Here is a 19,684-nt window from a genome sequence, read left to right as displayed (position 1 = left end):
ATGAGAAAACAAAAAGATAATTACTTGACACATTGGAAAGAATTAACATAAAAACAGAGCAAACTAGAAAGCTATTTGGCCTTAAACAGAGAGTACACAGTGGCAGAATACCTGACCACTGTGACTGACTGTGTACAGACTCAGTGAGCATAGCCTTGCTATTGAGAAAGGCCGCCGTAGGGTGACCTGGCTCTCAAGAGAAGACATGCTATGTGCACACTGCCCACAAAATGAGGTGGAAACTGAGCTGCACTTCCTAACCTCCTGCCCAATGTATGACCATATTAGAGAGACATATTTCCCTCAGATTACACAGATCCACATAGAATTCGAAAACAAATCCAATTTTGATAAACTCCCATATCTACTGGGTGAAATACCACAGTGTGCCATCACAGCAGCAAGATTTGTGACCTGTTGCCACAAGAAAAGGGCAACCAGTGAAGAACATACACCATTGTAAATACAACCCATATTTATGCTTATTTATTTTTCCTTAACCATTTGTACATTGTTACAACACTGTATGTATGTATGTATGTATGTATGTATGTATGTATGTATATATATATATATATATATATATATATATATATATATATATATATATATGTGACATTTATAATGTCTTTATTGTTTTGAAACTTCTGTATGTTGCTTTGGCAATGTTAACACGTTTCCCATGCCAATAAAGCCCCTTGAATTGAATTGAGAGAGAGAAAGAAAGAGAGAAAGAGAGAGAAAGAGAGAGAGAACAGGGAGGAGGGAAGAGAAAGATTTTCCCGATAGTGTCTTTAATGAGGTGAATAATGTACATTGTTCTGTTAGGAGACCATACATACCCTCTAGCAACATTCTGTGTGCATTCATGTATATATACTGAGGGGGCTTTTACATGAGAGAGATCAATGGCTATGGATTGGTCTTTAAAAAATCTCTCTCTGTCTGTGTGTGTAATAAGGAGGCAGACTGAATCAATTTACCAATTAAAAGAGTCCTTGGTAGCTGGATGAACACACACATTTCTAATATCTTCTCTGAATGATAGAGAGAGAAGGCAGGGTGGTGATCTTATTTTGAAAGTACAGATCAGATCAGCATTCAACAGATAAACATTACAGATCAAGGACCTTGTGTGTGTGTGTGTGTGTGTGTGTGTGTGTGTGTGTGTGTGTGTAATACACCCATTATGTGTGTGTACATACAACTAAGATATTTTGGTTGTGTACATAACCAAATATTTGTAATGCGTGTGGGTGCACCATGTTACTTAACATACATTAACATTACCTTTCCCCAAGGAGTCCCCAGTGCTGCCACAGTGGTGATAGTGATCTGTATCGCCGCCCTGGTGGTGGTGGTTGTGCTAGGCATCTACCGTATTCACCTGACACACCAACAGGAGTGCAGGAGCTCAGACACAACCAAGGAGGGAGAGCTGGACTGGAACGACTCAGCGCTCAATATCACAGTCAATCCTATGGAGGTAAGGGGAAGAGGGGGACTGAAAACAAAACCGTGGGGGAGGAATAAAGGAAGGAAGGTGAGTGTTGTAGGAACCAGATTTTGGAACAGCCTTAAGGGCAGTAAGTAGGAGGAGGCAGCAGGATCAGGGGCAAGATACTGTCCAGTATATTAACAGTGAAAGGTGGTTCCAGGTGAATGACAAGAACCTATGAATAGTTACAGAATATTTACAGAATACAGGTTTGAATAGAAATCAAAACCCTAAGCCTCAATCAGGCCTACCCTGCCAAACCAATAGTAGCAGGTTGGGGCATACCAGGTTATGGACAGCCTCCAAAACAGCTCACATACCAGAGCTAGAACATCCCTCCAGCTCACAGCTCATAGGTGAAACAGCTACCTTTATACCTATGGCCCCTACTTATGGAACATACCATTAAACATGGTGCTCTTTACCCATTAAATCATGTTAACAGGCATCTTCATTATATTACATATTACATCTAAATAAACATCTTAAACATTCCTGGCTTATCCTCAATGTGTGAAATCTTTAAATGAATGAATACCCATTCCATAGCAACAGTTCTGCAACCTGTGTATGGACCATCGACCACACCATTACGCACGGACATGATAGACAAGACATGGAGCTCCGACATGAGCCAACTTCAAACACAGGACACATTACAATATGGAAATAAACAAACTTCTTTCTCGTCAGTGTAGCAGGTGTCCATGTGCACCTGGAGGATTGCAAAAGGGACAATTAATGCATTTAAATATGAAACTGAAATTCGTCACAATGCAACTTGACCAAACATTTGCTCGACACACAATTAGCCTTACGCACAATAAATAGCCATGATACTGGCAAAAGAGGGAAATAACAACAGTATACACTTTTATAATAAATTAATTACTAGATATATAGGGACACATGAATGCGCTAAACAAGGGGAATTCAATAATTAGTGACGAGAGGTACTGAGTCAGCTTCGTCACAGTGAGAAAAGAGAGAATGGACTGAAATAGAGTGAGTACCTGAAGATAGAGGGCAGAGGGAGTAATGGGACATAGTGAACCAGAGTAGGATACACAAGGGCCACAGTAATCAGCTCCAGAGCCTGTCACACACCTGTTGCCTCTGTGCCCCATGCAGAGCTTCCAGGAGCCCCAGGGAGCTGAGGAAGAGGCCAGTGAGGAGGAGGAGGAAGATGAAGAGGATGACATCACCAGCACAGAGTCAGACGACAGCGAGGAGGAGGAGGTTCAAGGAGCTCCCAGGGTACAACAGAGCAGCAAGAGGGGCCAGCTGGACTGGGACAACTCTACAATAACCTACTGAATAAAATGAAACATACACACTGATGTATATACACACACGCTGAGGCGTCAACATACTCACTACTATAAAATAAATTGTTCAAGTCATGAGACTACCTGAGATTTCTCTGAGTTGAGGTAACATCTTCCCCTACTGGTGAAAAAAGGAAATGGTATTAGGAATAGAATGAGCACTAAAGTGAAAACACACATACACGTCACACACACACACACACAACACCAGTCTGAATTTAAAAAGACTCCTTTCCTTTATGTCAAACTATGTGGTGTTAACTAAAGGCTACCCTGTGGTACTCCAATGCTGTAATACTATCCTGTGGTCTTGAGTACCTCAGACCTCAAGCCCTCGTCCACAAGCTGAAACCTTACCTACTGTTTTTTACTGAGACTGTGAAAAAAAGACAACAAAATGTGAAAATACTGTATACAACTGAAATTGCTTGTCAAACATCTGTTTTCCACCTATTTTTTCTGAGAAACTGTGGTCCTATAGGTCGCTGTGATCTTTTGTAATGGTAACAACCAACTAATGAAACAAATACCAAATGATAGTCTTTGGGTGGAGTTTTCCTTTAAGATGGTACAGTCCAGTATAGGGGAACACCTTCGATCCTTACCTTGATACACTATATTGCAAAAGTATGTGGACACCCCATCAAATTAGTGGATTTGGCTATTTCAGTCACATCCGTTGCTGACGGGTGTATAAAATCAAGCTCATCGCCATGCAATCTCCAAAGACAAACATTGTCAGTAGAATGGCCCTACTTAAGAGCTCAGTGACTTTCAACATGGCACCGTCATAGGATGTCACCTTTCCAACAAGTTAGTTCATCAAATTTCTGCCCTGCTAGAGCTTCCCGGTCAACTGTAAGTGCTGTTATTGTGAAGTGGAAACATCTAGGAGCAACAACGGCTCAGCCACAAGGGGAAGGCTACAGAAAGGGACCGCCGAGTACTGAAGCGCGTAGTGCGTGAAAAAATGATGTCCTCGGTTGCAACACTCACTCCCGAATTCAAAACTGCCTCTGGAAGCAACGTCAGCACAAGAACTGTTTGTCGGGGGCTTCATGAAATTGGTTTCCATGGCCGAGCAGCCACACACAAGCCTAAGATCACCATGTGCAATGCCAAACATCAGCTTGAGCGGTGTAAAGCTCACTGCCACTGGACTCTGTAGCACTGGAAACACGTTCTCTGGAGTGATGAATCACTCTTCCCCATCTGGCAGTCCGACAGACTAACCTGGGTTCCAGTAGAACGCTACCTGCACAAATGCGTAGTGCCAACTGTAAAGTTTGGTGGAGGAGGAACAATGGTCTGGGGCTGTTTTTCCATGCATCGGGCTTGGCCCCTTAGTTCCAGTGAAGGGAAATCTTATCGCTAAGGAATACAATGCCATTCTAGATTATGCTATGCTCCCAACTTTGTGGTAACAGTTTGGGAAAGGCCCTTTCCTGTTTCAGCATGACAATGCCCCCGTGCACAAAGCAACGTTCTCACGCAATTGCACACCCTATAGAAATGTTGTGCAACATTAGCTCATGGGCTCTCATGAAGTGTTTGATTAGATTTTCGATTGCATTTGCATTGATGTCAGAGTGATTAGAGGGACAACAGAGTGCTGAGGACCAGGCAGTTAGCAAGTTTGGTAGGCTACTAATTCCCATCAGCAGCATAAGAGCTTGGAGAAGCCTAATTACCATGACTAAGCGGTCATTTGGAATTTGACTGCCTTCATGACTCGTGACCGCTGGTGTGGCGGTAATAAGGTCACCGCAACACCCCTACATACAGAAATGGTTTGTTGAGATCGGTGTGGAAGAACTTGACTGGCCTGCACAGAGCCCTGACCTCAACACCATCTAACACCATTGGAATGAATTGGAATGCCGACTGCAAGCCAGGCATAATCGGCCAACATCAGTGCCCGACCTCACTAATGCTCGTGGCTGAATGGAAGCAAGACACTGCAGCAATGTTCCAACATCTAGTGGAGAGCCTTCCCAGAAGAGTGGAGGTTGTTATAGCAGCAAAGGGGTGACCAACTCCATATTAATGCCCATGATTTTTGAATGAGATGTTTGACGAGCAGATGTCCACATACTTTTGGTCATGTAGTGTATCTGTGTTCAGTATATCATACCTTTTGTCTATTGCATCAAATTAAAATTTAAGACAAAATAAGAAAAAAATATTGCATTGATTTGCAATATTTTAAAACCTGAAAAATATGTTGGGTTTATTGCAATGGAACATATTTGATTTATCACTGCGTATTTAAGCCTGGATGATGTGTCTAGGTGATTTTACATTTGGTGTAACCAATGGCACTAAACAATCTATTTGTTTTTTGATTGGTGTCCTGTTGGAGATGTTGTAGTTACTTGAGGCATAATCATGCAGTTGCAACATTACAGAATGTGCAGATAGAAATATGTTGCATAGAACAGACACGTTTCTCTGTCATGCAAAACGATAACCATGTCAGCTATATGCTTTTAATTTCTATCTTCAATATTCTGTATGCTTTTAATTTCTATCTTCAATATTCTGTACCCAACTGAATAAGCACCCAGGTGAAAGTTGACCTTGCCTGTTCTGATTTTTTTGGACACACTATAAGAGAGAAGGAACCTTGTACATTTTGATATGTTCCTCTTACCTGTACATACTGACTAGAGTAGGTGACCCTGCCCTGAACCTAGCAAAGCCCCTCCCTCTGTTCATCTGTATGTATGTATGCACACCCCCCATCTCTATGTACTAACCCACCCATGTCATTTCATTCTGTTCATATCACACCAAACCCACCCCTCTCTCTATGTTTGCATCTCAATGTTCAGTTCATTCCAAATGGCTGTGCTCTCTGTCTCTGTTAAGACAGGCAAGACAAACAGACACCGCTGTTCCTACATTTTAGGATGGGAGACCACAGTGGGAAATTATCATGGAGGTTAAACCAATTTAAACCCAACTTAAACTGGTTAATGGGCAGGGCATGTATAGGGTGTTGTCTTCTGTCTCCCTTACCCCTATCATACACAGTACACCTATTACAAAACGTGATTTAACCTGCCATGAGGAGAAATTGAAAGTTTCTATTTTCTTCATTTGGGTATTTGACTGTGTGACCCTGCTTGATGTATTCCTTCCCGGGGATAGTCCTTTGGTTCTAGCTGTACCCGTATGTATCCCCTTTGAACCCTTGCTGGACTTTGCATCAATCCTCCCCAATGTTCTCCCAACGTTTGATTTAGAACAGTGGTCACCAACATTTGAGTCAAGATCACTTTCGCAGTCAAAAGGCAAGCCAAGATCTACCGCTCAGATAATTATTTTGACATTAACCTAATAAAAACATCTCTGTAGGAGATTTGTGCAGTACACTTAAATACATTATCTTAGCATATTGGCTATATGCCTGCCCTGACAATATTGTTATTCTCGACCATATTATATTTCAAAACTCGAGCTAATAGATCAGTTGCTGTAGCACTTGTGAGGCACAGCTGAGCACACATAATTCACTTTTTTATTTAACTGGACTGATGGTACAGTACCTGCATCTGATGGTCATGGTGATTTTAAGACAACTGGGAACTCTGAAGAAACGAGGTCAAACCAAGAAGTCAGTGAACTTCAGATCGGGAAGTCGGAGTTCTAGAAAGATGCCAGCGTTTACGAGTTGGATGACCATTCAAAACTATTTTCCATAATCGGATATTGCTTTTTCCGAGTTCCCAGTTGTCTTGAACGATTAAAAGTCAACGAATCCCGAGTTCCCAGTTATTAAAAAAAAAACAGTCTCAGTGGGCGGAAGAAGTGAGCAGCAGACGGTCCTTGCTCTCTCCTTCCTTTCCTCCAGTGAGACTGACCAGAGAGAGGGGACACAGTCTTCCACCTGATGGCAAAACTCGAGTCGCACCACATGTGCCTCGGCACAAATTCATGTTGTTCCTATGACCAGCGAAAGTGAAATACTCCTCGATATTAAAATACACACGACGAGCTGCTAATAATAATAATAAAAACGCAGGGCTAGCCATACACTTGGCTACTCATTCATTTTCCGGGGTCGTGGAAGTAGGTAGGCACAGTGAATTGAGCTATCCGATTGGCCAGCACCAAAAGCGCACTCGATTTAGCCACATATCACCCGGTCCGCTGGGTAGCCGGAGTTTGTCTTTTCAGACAAATGCAATGGTAAAAAATGGTAAAACGTTGTATACCCGGTGCCCAGGACTTCCGAATCAAGTTGAACGTACACGGAAAGTTGAGCGCAACACGGAAAAAAAGGGGCGCAAGCGTATGCTGTTACCGTTGGCTTTTCTACAGAAATGTTTGGTGATCGACTAGGAATGCCTTGAAGATCAACCTGTCAATCAACATTAAATAAAGGTTTTTAAAAAAAATGGAATAAATTAAAATCGCGATCCACCGGTTGGTGACCACTGTTAGAGAAGAAGAAGAAGAAGATGGTGAAAATAAATATCATCCTCGTAAAATGTGTAAAACCTTTTTTCGGTTTTTCTTGATTTTTTCTTTGGACTGTTTTTCTTAGTTTACTTTAAATGGTCACTAAAACACTTTCTGTCAATTGACCAATAAAGACTTGTTTTAGAATCTAGCTGTGTCTCATTCATTCTGCAGTCACTTATCAATTTGTTCAATACAGAAAACAACTAGGCCTAGAGAATGTGAATTAAAATGGGGTGGGAAATACTCAGCCGCAGGTCACTAATTCGTCATATAGTAAAGTCTATGGACATTTCAGCCTATGGCATTTCAAAGCTATGAAAGGTATTAGACCAATTTAACAGTTTAACCCTCCTGTTGTGTTAGTTTCATGTTAATTAATTATGTGTTCCCGGTCCAAAATGACCATCCCATTATAGCTGATTATAAATCCATAATAATACATACAGTGGGGCAAAAAAGTAAGTAGTTAGCCACCCATTGTGCAAGTTCTCCCACTTAAAAAGATGAGAGAGGCCTGTCATTTTCATCATAGGTACACTTCAACTATGACAGACAAAATGAGGAAAAAAATCAAGAAAATCACATTGTAGGATTTTTAATGAATTTATTTGCAAAATATGGTGGAAAATAAGTAATTGGTCACCTACAAACTAGCAAGATTTCTGGCTCTCACAGACCTGTAACTTCTTCTTTAAGAGGCTCCTCTGTCCTTCACTCGTTACCTGTATTAATGGAACCTGTTTGAACTTGTTATCAGTATAAAAGACAACTGTCCACAACCTCAAACAGTCACACTCCAATCTCCACTATGGCCAAGACCAAAGAGCTGTCAAAGGACACCAGAAACAAAATTGTAGACCTGCACCAGGCTGGGAAGACTGAATCTGCAATAGGTAAGCAGCTTGGTTTGAAGAAATCAACTGTGGGAGCAATTATTAGGAAATGGAAGACATACAAGACCACTGATAATCTCCCTCGATCTGGGGCTCCACGCAAGATCTCACCCCGTGGGGTCAAAATGATCACAAGAACGGTGAGCAAAAATCCCAGAACCACACGGGGGACCTAGTGAATGACCTGCAGAGAGCTGGGACCAACGTACCAAAGCCTCCCATCAGTAACACACTACGCTGCCAGGGACTCAAATCCTGCAGTGCCAGACGTGTCCCCCTGCTTAAGCCAGTACATGTCCAGGCCCGCCTGAAGTTTGCTAGAGAGCATTTGGATGATCCAGAAGAAGATTGGGAGAATGTCATATGGTCAGATGAAACCAAAATATAACTTTTTGGTAAAAACTCAACTCGTCGTGTTTGGAGGACAAAGAATGCTGAGTTGCATCCAAAGAACACCATACCTACTGTGAAGCATGGGGGTGGAAACATCATGCTTTGGGGCTGTTTTTCTGCAAAGGAACCAGGACAACTGATCCGTGTAAAGGAAAGAATGAATGGGGCCATGTATCGTGAGATTTGGAGTGAAAACCTCCTTCCATCAGCAAGGGCATTGAAGATGAAACGTGGTTGGGTCTTTCAGCATGACAATGATCCGCCCGGGCAACGAAAGAGTGGCTTCGTGAGAAGCATTTCAAGGTTCTGGAGTGGCCTAGCCAGTCTCCAGATCTCAACCCCATAGAAAATCTTTGTAGGGAGTTGAAAGTCCGTGTTGCCAAGCAACAGCCCCAAAACATCACTGCTCTAGAGGAGATCTGCATGGAGGAATGGGCCAAAATACCAGCAACAGTATGTGAAAACCTTGTGAAGAGTTACAGAAAACGTTTGACCTCTGTCATTGCCAACAAAGGATATATAACAAAGTATTGAGAAACTTTTGTTATTGACCAAATACTTATTTTCCACCATAATTTGCAAATAAATTCATAAAAAATCCTACAATGTGATTTTCTGGATTTTTTTGTATCATTTTGTCTGTCATAGTTGAAGTGTACCTACCTACCTTTTAAGTGGGAGAACTTGCACAATTGGTGGCTGACTAAATATTTTTTTGCCCCACTGTATATCACCTAATGCTGTGTTAGATCTTTTTATCAACTTAAATTATTGTGAACATTACACGTTTTTAACTTCTATTTGCTATTTATGGCCTGTAGGCCTCATTGACCTGAGGTCATACAACTCTTTTTTGAGTAAAAAAAAAGATGGATTATTGTATTATTTTGACTATAACAAATACTCAGATGAAACCTATTGTGCTATTTATCACAGACTACTTTGTGTCAAAGTTTAACAAGGACTCTCTCCTCCTCACCAGTGTCATGATCTAAGATATGATCAAGAGCCTCACATACAGTATATTGTTTGGTCATTGTGGTGCCACAGAATGAATTGTGAGCAAGACCTCAAAAAAGCTTTATATTCCAGAGCTGCAAGAAAAGTTCTATATATTATTGAAACAATTTTGCAATTGTTTGTGAGAATGCCAACAGGTGTGGTTCCCGTGGGGGAAAGATTCTATTGGGGAAAGGTTACCAAGGTTGCCAAGAAGGGGAGTGAGATGTGTGTGTGTGTGTGTGTGTGTGTGTGTGTGTGTGTGTGTGTGTGTGTGTGTGTGTGTGTGTGTGTGTGTGTGTGTGTGTGTGTGTGTGTGTGTGTGTGTGTGTGTGTGTGTGTGTGTGTGTGTGTGTGTGTGTGTGTGTGTGTGTGTGTGTGTGTGTGTGTGTTTAATCCAATGTCAAATGTAATACAATGTCTCCATCTAGTGGCCATTTCTAGTGATGTGTTTATTGTTAGTGTTTTATCAACTTTTTCCCCACTTCGAGGCAATAGGCTGTAGAGAATCATATTAAAGCGCTGGGCTTGGAATTTGACCACGTTACCACATAATTCGGCCGCCACGTACGCTGCCATAATAACGTCATAGACGGCCGAAAGTGTACGTCACAGTAAAACAGCTGAGATATTCCAGCGAGTTTCACTTTTTGATCACACTCAGACGTGCTGAAGAACGTAAGTGCCTCAATAATGAATGAAAAATGCAGATTAATTAACTAGATTAGGCTAATTAAATATAACGATCTCTATTAGAATTTGCAACCAAAATGTAAGCCAATGAGTGAAATAGAAAGTAGGCTAGCCTAACGAGCGAAATCTAATCATGACTTTGTTTTCTTTAGGATATCTCACGCATAAAATAGAATTGGGAATCTGTTATCTAATACAAGAATGCTTGGTGCTGATTCTGAATCCGGCTGTTGGCCGCGCTTGAGGTCTTCGAAGATGCGCAACAACCCCAAAGCCAAACACACAGGAAAGGAGATATGGTATGAAACAGATAAAAAGCATAACAAGTACTGAAGTAGTGCCATATATGATTTTTATTTTTATATGGACTGGAATAACAGAAATAGTCATCTGAAAATGTCTGGCATAGTGGGGGGATGATATTGTAGTGTAACTGTGACTACATTAGTATTTTTTTCCAGCTCTCCCCTCTCTGACCTCTAAGCCTGCCTGTTACCCCTTCTAGCTCTCAGGATGCCCAGACAAAAGCTGAGCTTGACCCAGTGACCCGCTCCCTGGCTCTCCACCTGTGCTGCCCAGCCTGTGACACTCTCCTCCTCCAGCCTGTGTCTCTGCCCTGTGGCCACTGCCTCTGTCGGCCCTGCCTGGAAGGCGTCCGCAAGAAGCCGCCCAGCACCAAGGCCTCTGATGCCGAGCAACCTCAGCCCTGCTCCCAGTGCCCCCGCTGCCTGGTCCACTACTCCCTCCAGCCCGGCGAGTCCTGGCACTTCCCAGAGAACCTTCTCCTGGCTAACGTGGCTGAGCAGCTCCTGGAAAGGCTTGAGGGCCTGAGGTGGGTGAAGCAACCCAAAAACACCCGTGCCAAGAAGATACCCCTGAGGGTGACCGCCTGCGAGATCTGCTGTAAGCAGCGCGAGGCCCAGCGCTACTGCCACACCTGCGGCCTTAACTACTGTGCCAAGTGCCTGAGAAAACTCCATGGCAAACGGGCATTCCAGGTCCACGTGCTGACGGAGCCCGTGGAGAGCGGGTGCCGCGATCCGTGCCCCACCCACCACGACCGCTCCCTGTCCCACTGTTGCCTTGACGACGGAGCTCTAGGGTGCCAGGGGTGCATGGAACAGGGGCACCAGGGACACAATGTGTCTCTAGTCCACGAGGCCCGCGCCCACATGGAGGTGGGCATCCACAAGGGCTTAACATTACCCTGTTATCCACTAGTCCTTCAGACAAGGAGATGGCTTAAAATGTTTTGTTGTTTGATGCAAGACACCACTTTACAAAATAAAATGCATTATTATTCCCATACCATTATTATAGAAAACCAGACAAATTATGCTACCCTCTGCCTATTGGCTACTTACCTTATCAAGCCTGTCTCGAAATACAACACTGCCCCTTTAACAATTAAAAAACGCACTTTACCTGACTAGCTTTTCAAAGATGACTAGAAATGCACACATCTTGTGCTCTTGTCGGAAGCAACCACTCCCCCATTGTTGACTAGAAATTAGAGATAACCGGGCTAATGACTCACTAACTAGCAAAGAATATGAACAAATGTGCACAGGTTTGATCTCAAAACAAGCGCACCTACTTGTGACCACTCATGCTGTAAACACAGTCAAGTTCAAAGTGAATGGCACAGATCCATATATGACTATTTGCATATAGGCCTAGTGCAGCTCTGATTGGTTATGGCGCTGTAGAGTAGGGGCCTGAGTCATGCCTGTCAATGCAATAGAATAATATGCCAATGCTCTCTGCATACAAGAAAATCTCTTACACAGTTACATTTGTTGCATACTAATAAGTCTTGCATAGTTTGTTTTGTTTCAGTATGTTACATTGAAAGTGTCTAATATTGTATTGATTTGAGCACAATTTTCCACAGTATAGTGAAACGTTGATAGTGTTAACTAAAGGGAAAAACTAGGAAGTTGAGTGAAGGTCAAACTCATGCTTCTCTGCATGGGCTGATATTTCTTCTGCCCGGCCATCCGAGGGGAGCTGCGTGCCGACGCACGTGCACAGCTTAGAGGGAATATTATGTCAAACAGATTACTTGCAGCAGAGTAAACTCAAAGTTAATTCATTAAAAGTTCATACAGAAATGTAAGATTGTATCAGATGTTTATTGCTGCACCCATCATGTGGCTGTAGTGAAGTCCCAGTGTGAAGCTGACATGGTGTCCATGGACCAGTTGAGGGCCCGGACGGGCTCCGACGGCACCGAGCTAAGAAGCCATGTATGCGAGGGCTTCCTGTCTCTCCGTAATGTCCTGCTAGACCAGGAGGCATTGCTGCTCTCACACCTGGACAACCTGACCTCCAGCACCTGCAGCGGAGCCATTGACTTCCTCCAGACCTCTGCCCCACTCCTGGGCTCCCTGACTGGGCTGGAGATGATCTCTGAACAGGCCCTCCTGGAGCCCAACACCGTGGCCTTCCTGACCGGGGCCATGGCTCTGACCCAGCGGCTGCAGAGGGTCAACGGGGACATTCAACGCCCTGCCCTGACTCTCCAGGAGGGGGAGCCCTTCAAGGGGGTGAAGATGGACTTTGATGCCCTCTTTAGGGACCTGCAGGCCCTGCTGGGGACCCACCTCCACTGGAAGAGCCCCGAAGTGGCTGCAGTGGTTTCTGTGGCGACCGGCATGGAGGCAGACGTTTTGGAGGGGTGCTGCGAGGTGGTGCAGCTGCCGTCATGCCCAGGGACCCCGCACCGCTCCCTGGCGGACTCACCCCGAAGCCCCCGGACCCCCAGGAGCCACAGGAAGCTGGTGATGGAGGAACAGCTGGGCCTGTCAGCTGGGGACTGCAGCGATAAGGAACGCTATCTGCTGCCCAGGCCCCCCATCATCTACCAGCACATCGTCAGTGGAGCCACTGTGGAGGTACAGTTAAACAGCAACTATGGACTTATTCAGGAATTAAACTTCAAATGTATTGTTTTATATCTATGTAGAAGTTATCCAATATGATGATAGCTATCTATCTGTCTGTGTAGATCTTCTGGATGCTGCCCATGGGTGAGGAGGTGGAGACCTTTGACATCCACTTCCAGGATGCGGTTACCTTGGGGATGGCCATGGAGGAGGGGAAGGGAGTGGTCCTGGTGGGGCTGAAGACATGCAACCTGCAGACGGCCAGGCTCTGCCTAAACACACACTACCTGTTCCGGGCACGCTCTGTCAACAGCAACGGGGCCGGGGAGTGGAGCTCCTCCTACAGAGTGAGTGTGGTATTACATGACCAATGACATTCACTGACTGACTGTGAGCCCAATCCTATTTTGATATACATGAGTATTACTAACAACTAACTTGTTCATGTTGTCATTGTTCCCAGGTGAACACCGAGTGCCAGGGAGATGAGGCCAAGGCAGCCGTGACACAGGAAATCTAACTCTTACAACAGGAAATAAAGATCCCACACATCAAATCTCATACTCCATATGTCTACTTACAATCTGCCATTTACACATATTACTTTACATTATCAAACAGAAACATACATTGCATAAAAAAATTATGCAAGCAGCTTTGAAAAGTGAGTTATTCAATTTTTTCAATAAACACAATGCACACATCTTGTTGCTATGTGGAATTTGTTTCTAACTAATTCACCTGGTTAAATAAAGGTTAATCAGAATAAAATTGTATTGACCACTTTAAAATTATAGTCTTAGTCACGTCTCAGTGCCCAGAGCAAACAGTGGAAATCTTTCTTTAATCACCTATGAAAAAAAACACTAATTAGCATCAGGCTAACGAGTCCTAGGTGACCCTCTCGTTATACAACATTAAATAATTACATCCTATTACCCCCAGCAGCAGCAGCCCTCTGCTATTACAGCCCACACATCTCTCAAGGACATGGTAATCCACTCATTCTAATTAAAACACTGCTGAAAGTGCACTGTCCGGAAAAATTTGGTAAGTGTCGTGGCTTGACTTTAAAATCAATCTGAGGATTGTTATTTATCTAATTACCTAAATATGTTTAATTGTTACCCGATTAAATTAATCATGTAACAATTAACTCATTAGGATCTGGGGCACCACGAGAGGGGTTCTTTAAAGAGTTGCCATCTCCCGAATTAAACTCTAAAGGTCTTTACCTATCACATCTATAAACAGTCAATGTATTAATCATAACCTCATATCATATCATCATTCTGAACAGTCGTAACCTCCTTGCATCTGCAAAAACCTGAGACTTACTTAGGATTCAGTACTACACAAATTGGTGTAATTATTTATTTACAAACTAATTACAGGGTAACACAGGATAACATACACACTTAATACGTTAAAAACAGGTCCATAGCGGACTGACAACAATATGGCTGCCTGTTACAAAAGACATAGAGAGGGCGAGAGACCCTTAACATTGGTACATTTAGAAAATACTCTCACTTATAGTATTCCTATACCTTGCACACGAACCGCCGCCCGCTTGGAGTGAGAAATCATAAATATATTTACGTGAAATGCCTTGGTTCGCCGTGTCTCTCTCAAAACCATACCAGTGATTGTCCGGGAGGTGGTTTTATTGTCTCTACCTCGTGTTGAGATTCAGGGTTCAAACCGCTCTAACAGTGCAGCTTTAGCTCTATGTCTCTCTGGTCTGATATGTAAATTCTTAACCCATCATTTTATACAGTTTGTTCAAAAAGGCGGTTCCGTCAGGCTGACACGCTCTCTGACCTCACTCAGGGGCGTGACTTGTAACTTGTGCAAAGTTTATGTAAAACAATTGTATATTTTGTCTCTTAAAATCATTTCCCTCTCTTAACAAAAACACTTTCATAATTTTTCATATTTCATGCACAACACATTGGATGGACACTTCACTCATGTAGTGTGTGTACTTTCCAAGCTACAGTATTTCCTTTATAACATTTTTTTATATGATATCACAAAATTACAAACGAAATGACATTAGTGTTCTTTAGATCACCTCTGACCATTCCCCACGTTTTATGTTTGAAATATTGTTCCAGTATTCGCTTTAGAACGTGTTACAGTTTCAGCGGGAAAAGTCTGTAGAAACAAAAGACCTTCCTCTGGTGAACATTGGCGAGGGAGAGCTGAATGTTCTGTCCTTGATTTACAACAGGGTGTGAGTTGTTAACCCCAACAGCCCCACCGGTCCACCTGGTGCATGGTTGGTTATATGAGGGTTGGTCTGGGTGATAGAGTCTGTTGTGTGAACATGGTGTCTGTGCTATAATATTAGTCATCTGCTCCACTATGAGAGGCTGTTAACCTGCAATATCACACTACATTTATAAAACAAGTCATTGTGTCCTTTAAAATCACTACAGGCATCGCTCTTTCTCTCGCTTTCTTTCTCTCTCTGTCTCTTACTCGCTCTCTCATACACACACTTAGGCTGCGTCTACACAGGCAGCCCAATTCTGATATTTTACCACTTTGGTATTTTGACCAATCAGATCAGCTGTTTTGCCAATAATTGTGCAAAATCTTAGATTTTGGCTGCCTGTGTAAACGCAGACTTATAGTACTGCCTTTCTCATCAGCTTTTCTGTTTCCTTTGCTGAGCTTTACACATGGATCATAATGTCATCTAATCTTTTCTCTTCTTCAAACACATGGTTAGCAGATGTTATTGGTCACATACACATGGTTATCAGATGTTATTGGTCACATACCCATGGTTAGCAGATGTTATTGGTCACATACCCATGGTTAGCAGATGTTATTGGTCACATACACATGGTTAGCAGATGTTATTGGTCACATACACATGGTTAGCAGATGTTATTGGTCACATACCCATGGTTAGCAGATGTTATTGGTCACATACACATGGTTAGCAGATGTTATTGGTCACATACACATGGTTAGCAGATGTTATTGGTCACATACACATGGTTAGCATATGTTATTGGTAACATACCCATGGTTAGCAGATGTTATTGGTCACATACACATGGTTAGCAGATGTTATTGGTCACATACCCATGGATAGCAGATGTTATTGGTCACATACACATGGTTAGCAGATGTTATTGGTCACATACCCATGGTTAGCAGATGTTATTGGTCACATACCCATGGTTAGCAGATGCTGTTGGTCACATACCCATGGTTAGCAGATGTTATTGGTCACATACCCATGGTTAGCAGATGTTATTGGTCACATACCCATGGTTAGCAAATGCTATTGGTCACAAACACATGGTTAGCAGATGTTATTGGTCACATACACATGGTTAGCAGATGCTATTGGTCACATACACATGGTTAGCAGATGTTATTGGTCACATACACATGGTTAGCAGATGTTATTGGTCACATACACATGGTTGGCAGATGCTGTTTGTCACATACACATGGTTAGCAGATGTTATTGGTCACATACCCATGGTTAGCAGATGTTATTGGTCACATACACATGGTTAGCAGATGTTATTGGTCACATACCCATGGTTAGCAGATGTTATTGGTCACATACCCATGGGTAGCAGATGCTATTGGTCACATACACATGGTTAGCAGATGTTATTGGTCACATACACATGGTTAGCAGATGCTATTGGTCAAATACACATGGTTAGCAGATGTTATTGGTCACATACCCATGGTTAGCAGATGTTATTGGTCACATACCCATGGTTAGCAGATGCTATTGGTCACGTACACATGGTTAGCAGATGTTATTGGTCACATACCCATGGTTAGCAGATTTTATTGGTCACATACACATGGTTAGCAGATGTTATTGGTCACATACCCATGGTTAGCAGATGTTATTGGTCACATACCCATGGTTAGCAGATGTTATTGGTCACATACACATGGTTAGCAGATGTTATTGGTCACATGCCCATGGTTAGCAGATGTTATTGGTCACATACCCATGGTTAGCAGATTTTATTGGTCACATACCCATGGTTAGCAGATGTTATTGGTCACATACCCATGGTTAGCAGATGTTATTGGTCACATACCCATGGTTAGCAGATGTTATTGTGGGTGTAGCAAAATGCTTGTGCTTCTGGTTCTGACAGTGCAGCAATATCGAACAAGTAATCTAACAATTCCACAACAACTACCTTATCATCATCATTGCCATCCCCACAGTCTGTGAGGAAAGAGAGGACTGATTGCCACAGTGTTATTTGAGGATTCATCAGTGATAATGCTGTAATCTTACCTGCTTGTGTACAATGTTACAGTGCAGTAGGCCTAATCCTCATGGACAAGTACAATGTTACAGTGCAGTAGGCCTGATCCTCATGGACAAGTACAATCTTACAGTGCAGTAGGCCTGATCCTCATGGACAAGTACAATGTTACAGTGCAGTAGGCCTAATGCTCATGGACAAGTACAATGTTACAGTGCAGTAGGCCTGATCCTCATGGACAAGTACAATGTTACAGTGCAGTAGGCCTGCTCCCCCTGGACAAGTACAATGTTACAGTGCAGTAGGCCTGATCCTCATGGACAAGTACAATGTTACAGTTCTGTAGGCCTGATCCTCATCAACAAGTACAATGTTACAGTGCAGTAGGCCTGATCCTCATGGACAAGTGCAATGTTACAGTGGAGTAGGCCTGATCCTCATGGACAAGTACAATGTTACAGTGCAGTAGGCCTAATGCTCATGGACAAGTACAATGTTACAGTGCAGTAGGCCTGATCCCCCTGGACAAGTACAATGTTACAGTGCAGTAGGCCTGATCCTCTTAGACAAGTACAATGTTACAGTGGAGTAGGCCTGATCCTCATAGACAAGTACAATGTTACAGTGCAGTAGGCCTGATCCTCATGGACAAGTACAATGTTACAGTTCTATAGGCCTGATCCTCATGGACAAGTACAATGTTACAGTGCAGTAGGCCTGATCCTCTTAGACAAGTACAATGTTACAGTGGAGTAGGCCTAATCCTCATGGACAAGTACAATGTTACAGTGCAGTAGGCCTGATCCTCATGGACAAGTACAATGTTACAGTGCAGTAGGCCTGATCCTCATGGACAAGTACAATGTTACAGTGCAGTAGGCCTGATCCTCTTAGACAAGTACAATGTTACAGTGCAGTAAGCCTGATCCTCACGGACAAGTACAATGTTACAGTGCAGTAGGCCTGATCCTCATAGACAAGTACAATGTTACAGTGCAGTAGGCCTAATGCTCATGGACAAGTACAATGTTACAGTGGAGTAGGCCTGATCCTCATAGACAAGTACAATGTTACAGTGCAGTAGGCCTAATGCTCATGGACAAGTACAATGTTACAGTGGAGTAGGCCTGATCCTCATAGACAAGTACAATGTTACAGTGCAGTAGGCCTGATCCTCATGGACAAGTACAATGTTACAGTGCAGTAGGCCTAATGCTCATGGACAAGTACAATGTTACAGTGCAGTAGGCCTGATCCTCATGGACAAGTACAATGTTACAGTGCAGTGGGCCTGATCCTCATGGACAAGTACAATGTTACAGTGCAGTAGGCCTGATCCTCATGGACAAGTACAATGTTACAGTGCAGTAGGCCTAATGCTCATGGACAAGTACAATGTTACAGTGCAGTAGGCCTGATCCTCATAGACAAGTACAATGTTACAGTGCAGTAGGCATAATGCTCATGGACAAGTACAATGTTACAGTGCAGTAGGCCTGATCCTCATGGACAAGTACAATGTTACAGTGCAGTAGGCCTGATCCTCATGGACAAGTACAATGTTACAGTGCAGTAGGCCTGATCCTCATGGACAAGTACAATGTTACAGTGCAGTAGGCCTGATCCTCATAGACAAGTACAATGTTACAGTGCAGTAGGCCTGATCCTCATAGAAAAGTACAATGTTACAGTGCAGTCGGCATAATGCTCATGGACAAGTACAATGTTACAGTGCAGTAGGCCTGATCCTCGTGGACAAGTACAGTGTTACAGTTCTGTAGGCCTGATCCTCATGGACAAGTACAATGTTACAGTGCAGTAGGCCTGATCCTCATAGACAAGTACAATGTTACAGTGCAGTAGGCCTGATCCTCATGGACAAGTACAATGTTATAGTGCAGTAAGCCTGATCCTCATGGACAAGTACAATGTTACAGTGCAGTAGGCCTGATCCTCATGGACAAGTACAATGTTACAGTGCAGTAGGCCTGATCCTCATGGACAAGTACAATGTTACAGTGCAGTAGGCCTGATCCTCATTGACAAGTACAATGTTACAGTGCAGTAGGCCTGATCCTCATGGACATGTACAATGTTACAGTGCAGTAAGCCTGATCCTCATGGACAAGTACAATGTTACAGTGCAGTAGGCCTGATCCTCATAGACAAGTACATGGTTGCTATTTCCAGAATTGACCAAAAGATGGGAGCATAGATCCCACCAGCACAGGATTAAGTGGAGCAACAAATA

At 43.1% G+C, this 19,684-nt stretch overlaps 2 protein-coding genes and 1 long non-coding RNA gene across 3 annotated transcripts in view; 2 read left to right on the top strand and 1 right to left on the bottom strand.

The window, feature by feature from the left end:
• LOC139385642 (calsyntenin-2-like) overlaps positions 1-3,280 on the top strand; it is a 483,955-nt gene extending 480,675 nt beyond the window's left edge. Inside the window, exons 16-17 of the mRNA XM_071130874.1 lie at positions 1,302-1,486; positions 2,630-3,280. Coding sequence (XP_070986975.1) covers positions 1,302-1,486; positions 2,630-2,815 — 371 coding nt within the window. The 3' untranslated portion in view covers positions 2,816-3,280. The remainder of the gene's footprint in view (positions 1-1,301; positions 1,487-2,629) is intronic.
• Positions 2,680-6,612, bottom strand: LOC139385643 (uncharacterized). Its single transcript, XR_011628977.1, has 3 exons — positions 6,378-6,612; positions 2,911-2,947; positions 2,680-2,811 (listed from the first exon to the last, which is right to left on the bottom strand). It is a non-coding gene; the product is annotated as an uncharacterized lncRNA (long non-coding RNA).
• A 3,917-nt stretch (positions 6,613-10,529) lies between these two features.
• On the top strand, positions 10,530-13,682 carry LOC139385759 (tripartite motif-containing protein 42-like). Its single transcript, XM_071131020.1, has 5 exons — positions 10,530-10,573; positions 10,780-11,452; positions 12,479-13,171; positions 13,285-13,509; positions 13,626-13,682. Exons 1-5 carry the CDS (start codon positions 10,530-10,532, stop codon positions 13,680-13,682), a joined length of 1,692 nt encoding a protein of 563 aa, XP_070987121.1.
• Positions 13,683-19,684: the final 6,002 nt, after the last annotated feature.

The sequence above is a fragment of the Oncorhynchus clarkii genome, chromosome 27 (genome assembly GCF_045791955.1).
Source record: "Oncorhynchus clarkii lewisi isolate Uvic-CL-2024 chromosome 27, UVic_Ocla_1.0, whole genome shotgun sequence".
NCBI classification, from domain to species: domain Eukaryota; kingdom Metazoa; phylum Chordata; class Actinopteri; order Salmoniformes; family Salmonidae; genus Oncorhynchus; species Oncorhynchus clarkii.
The sequence above is the reverse complement of the archived record's forward strand: the minus strand, read 5'-3'. Positions and strand labels throughout refer to the sequence as shown.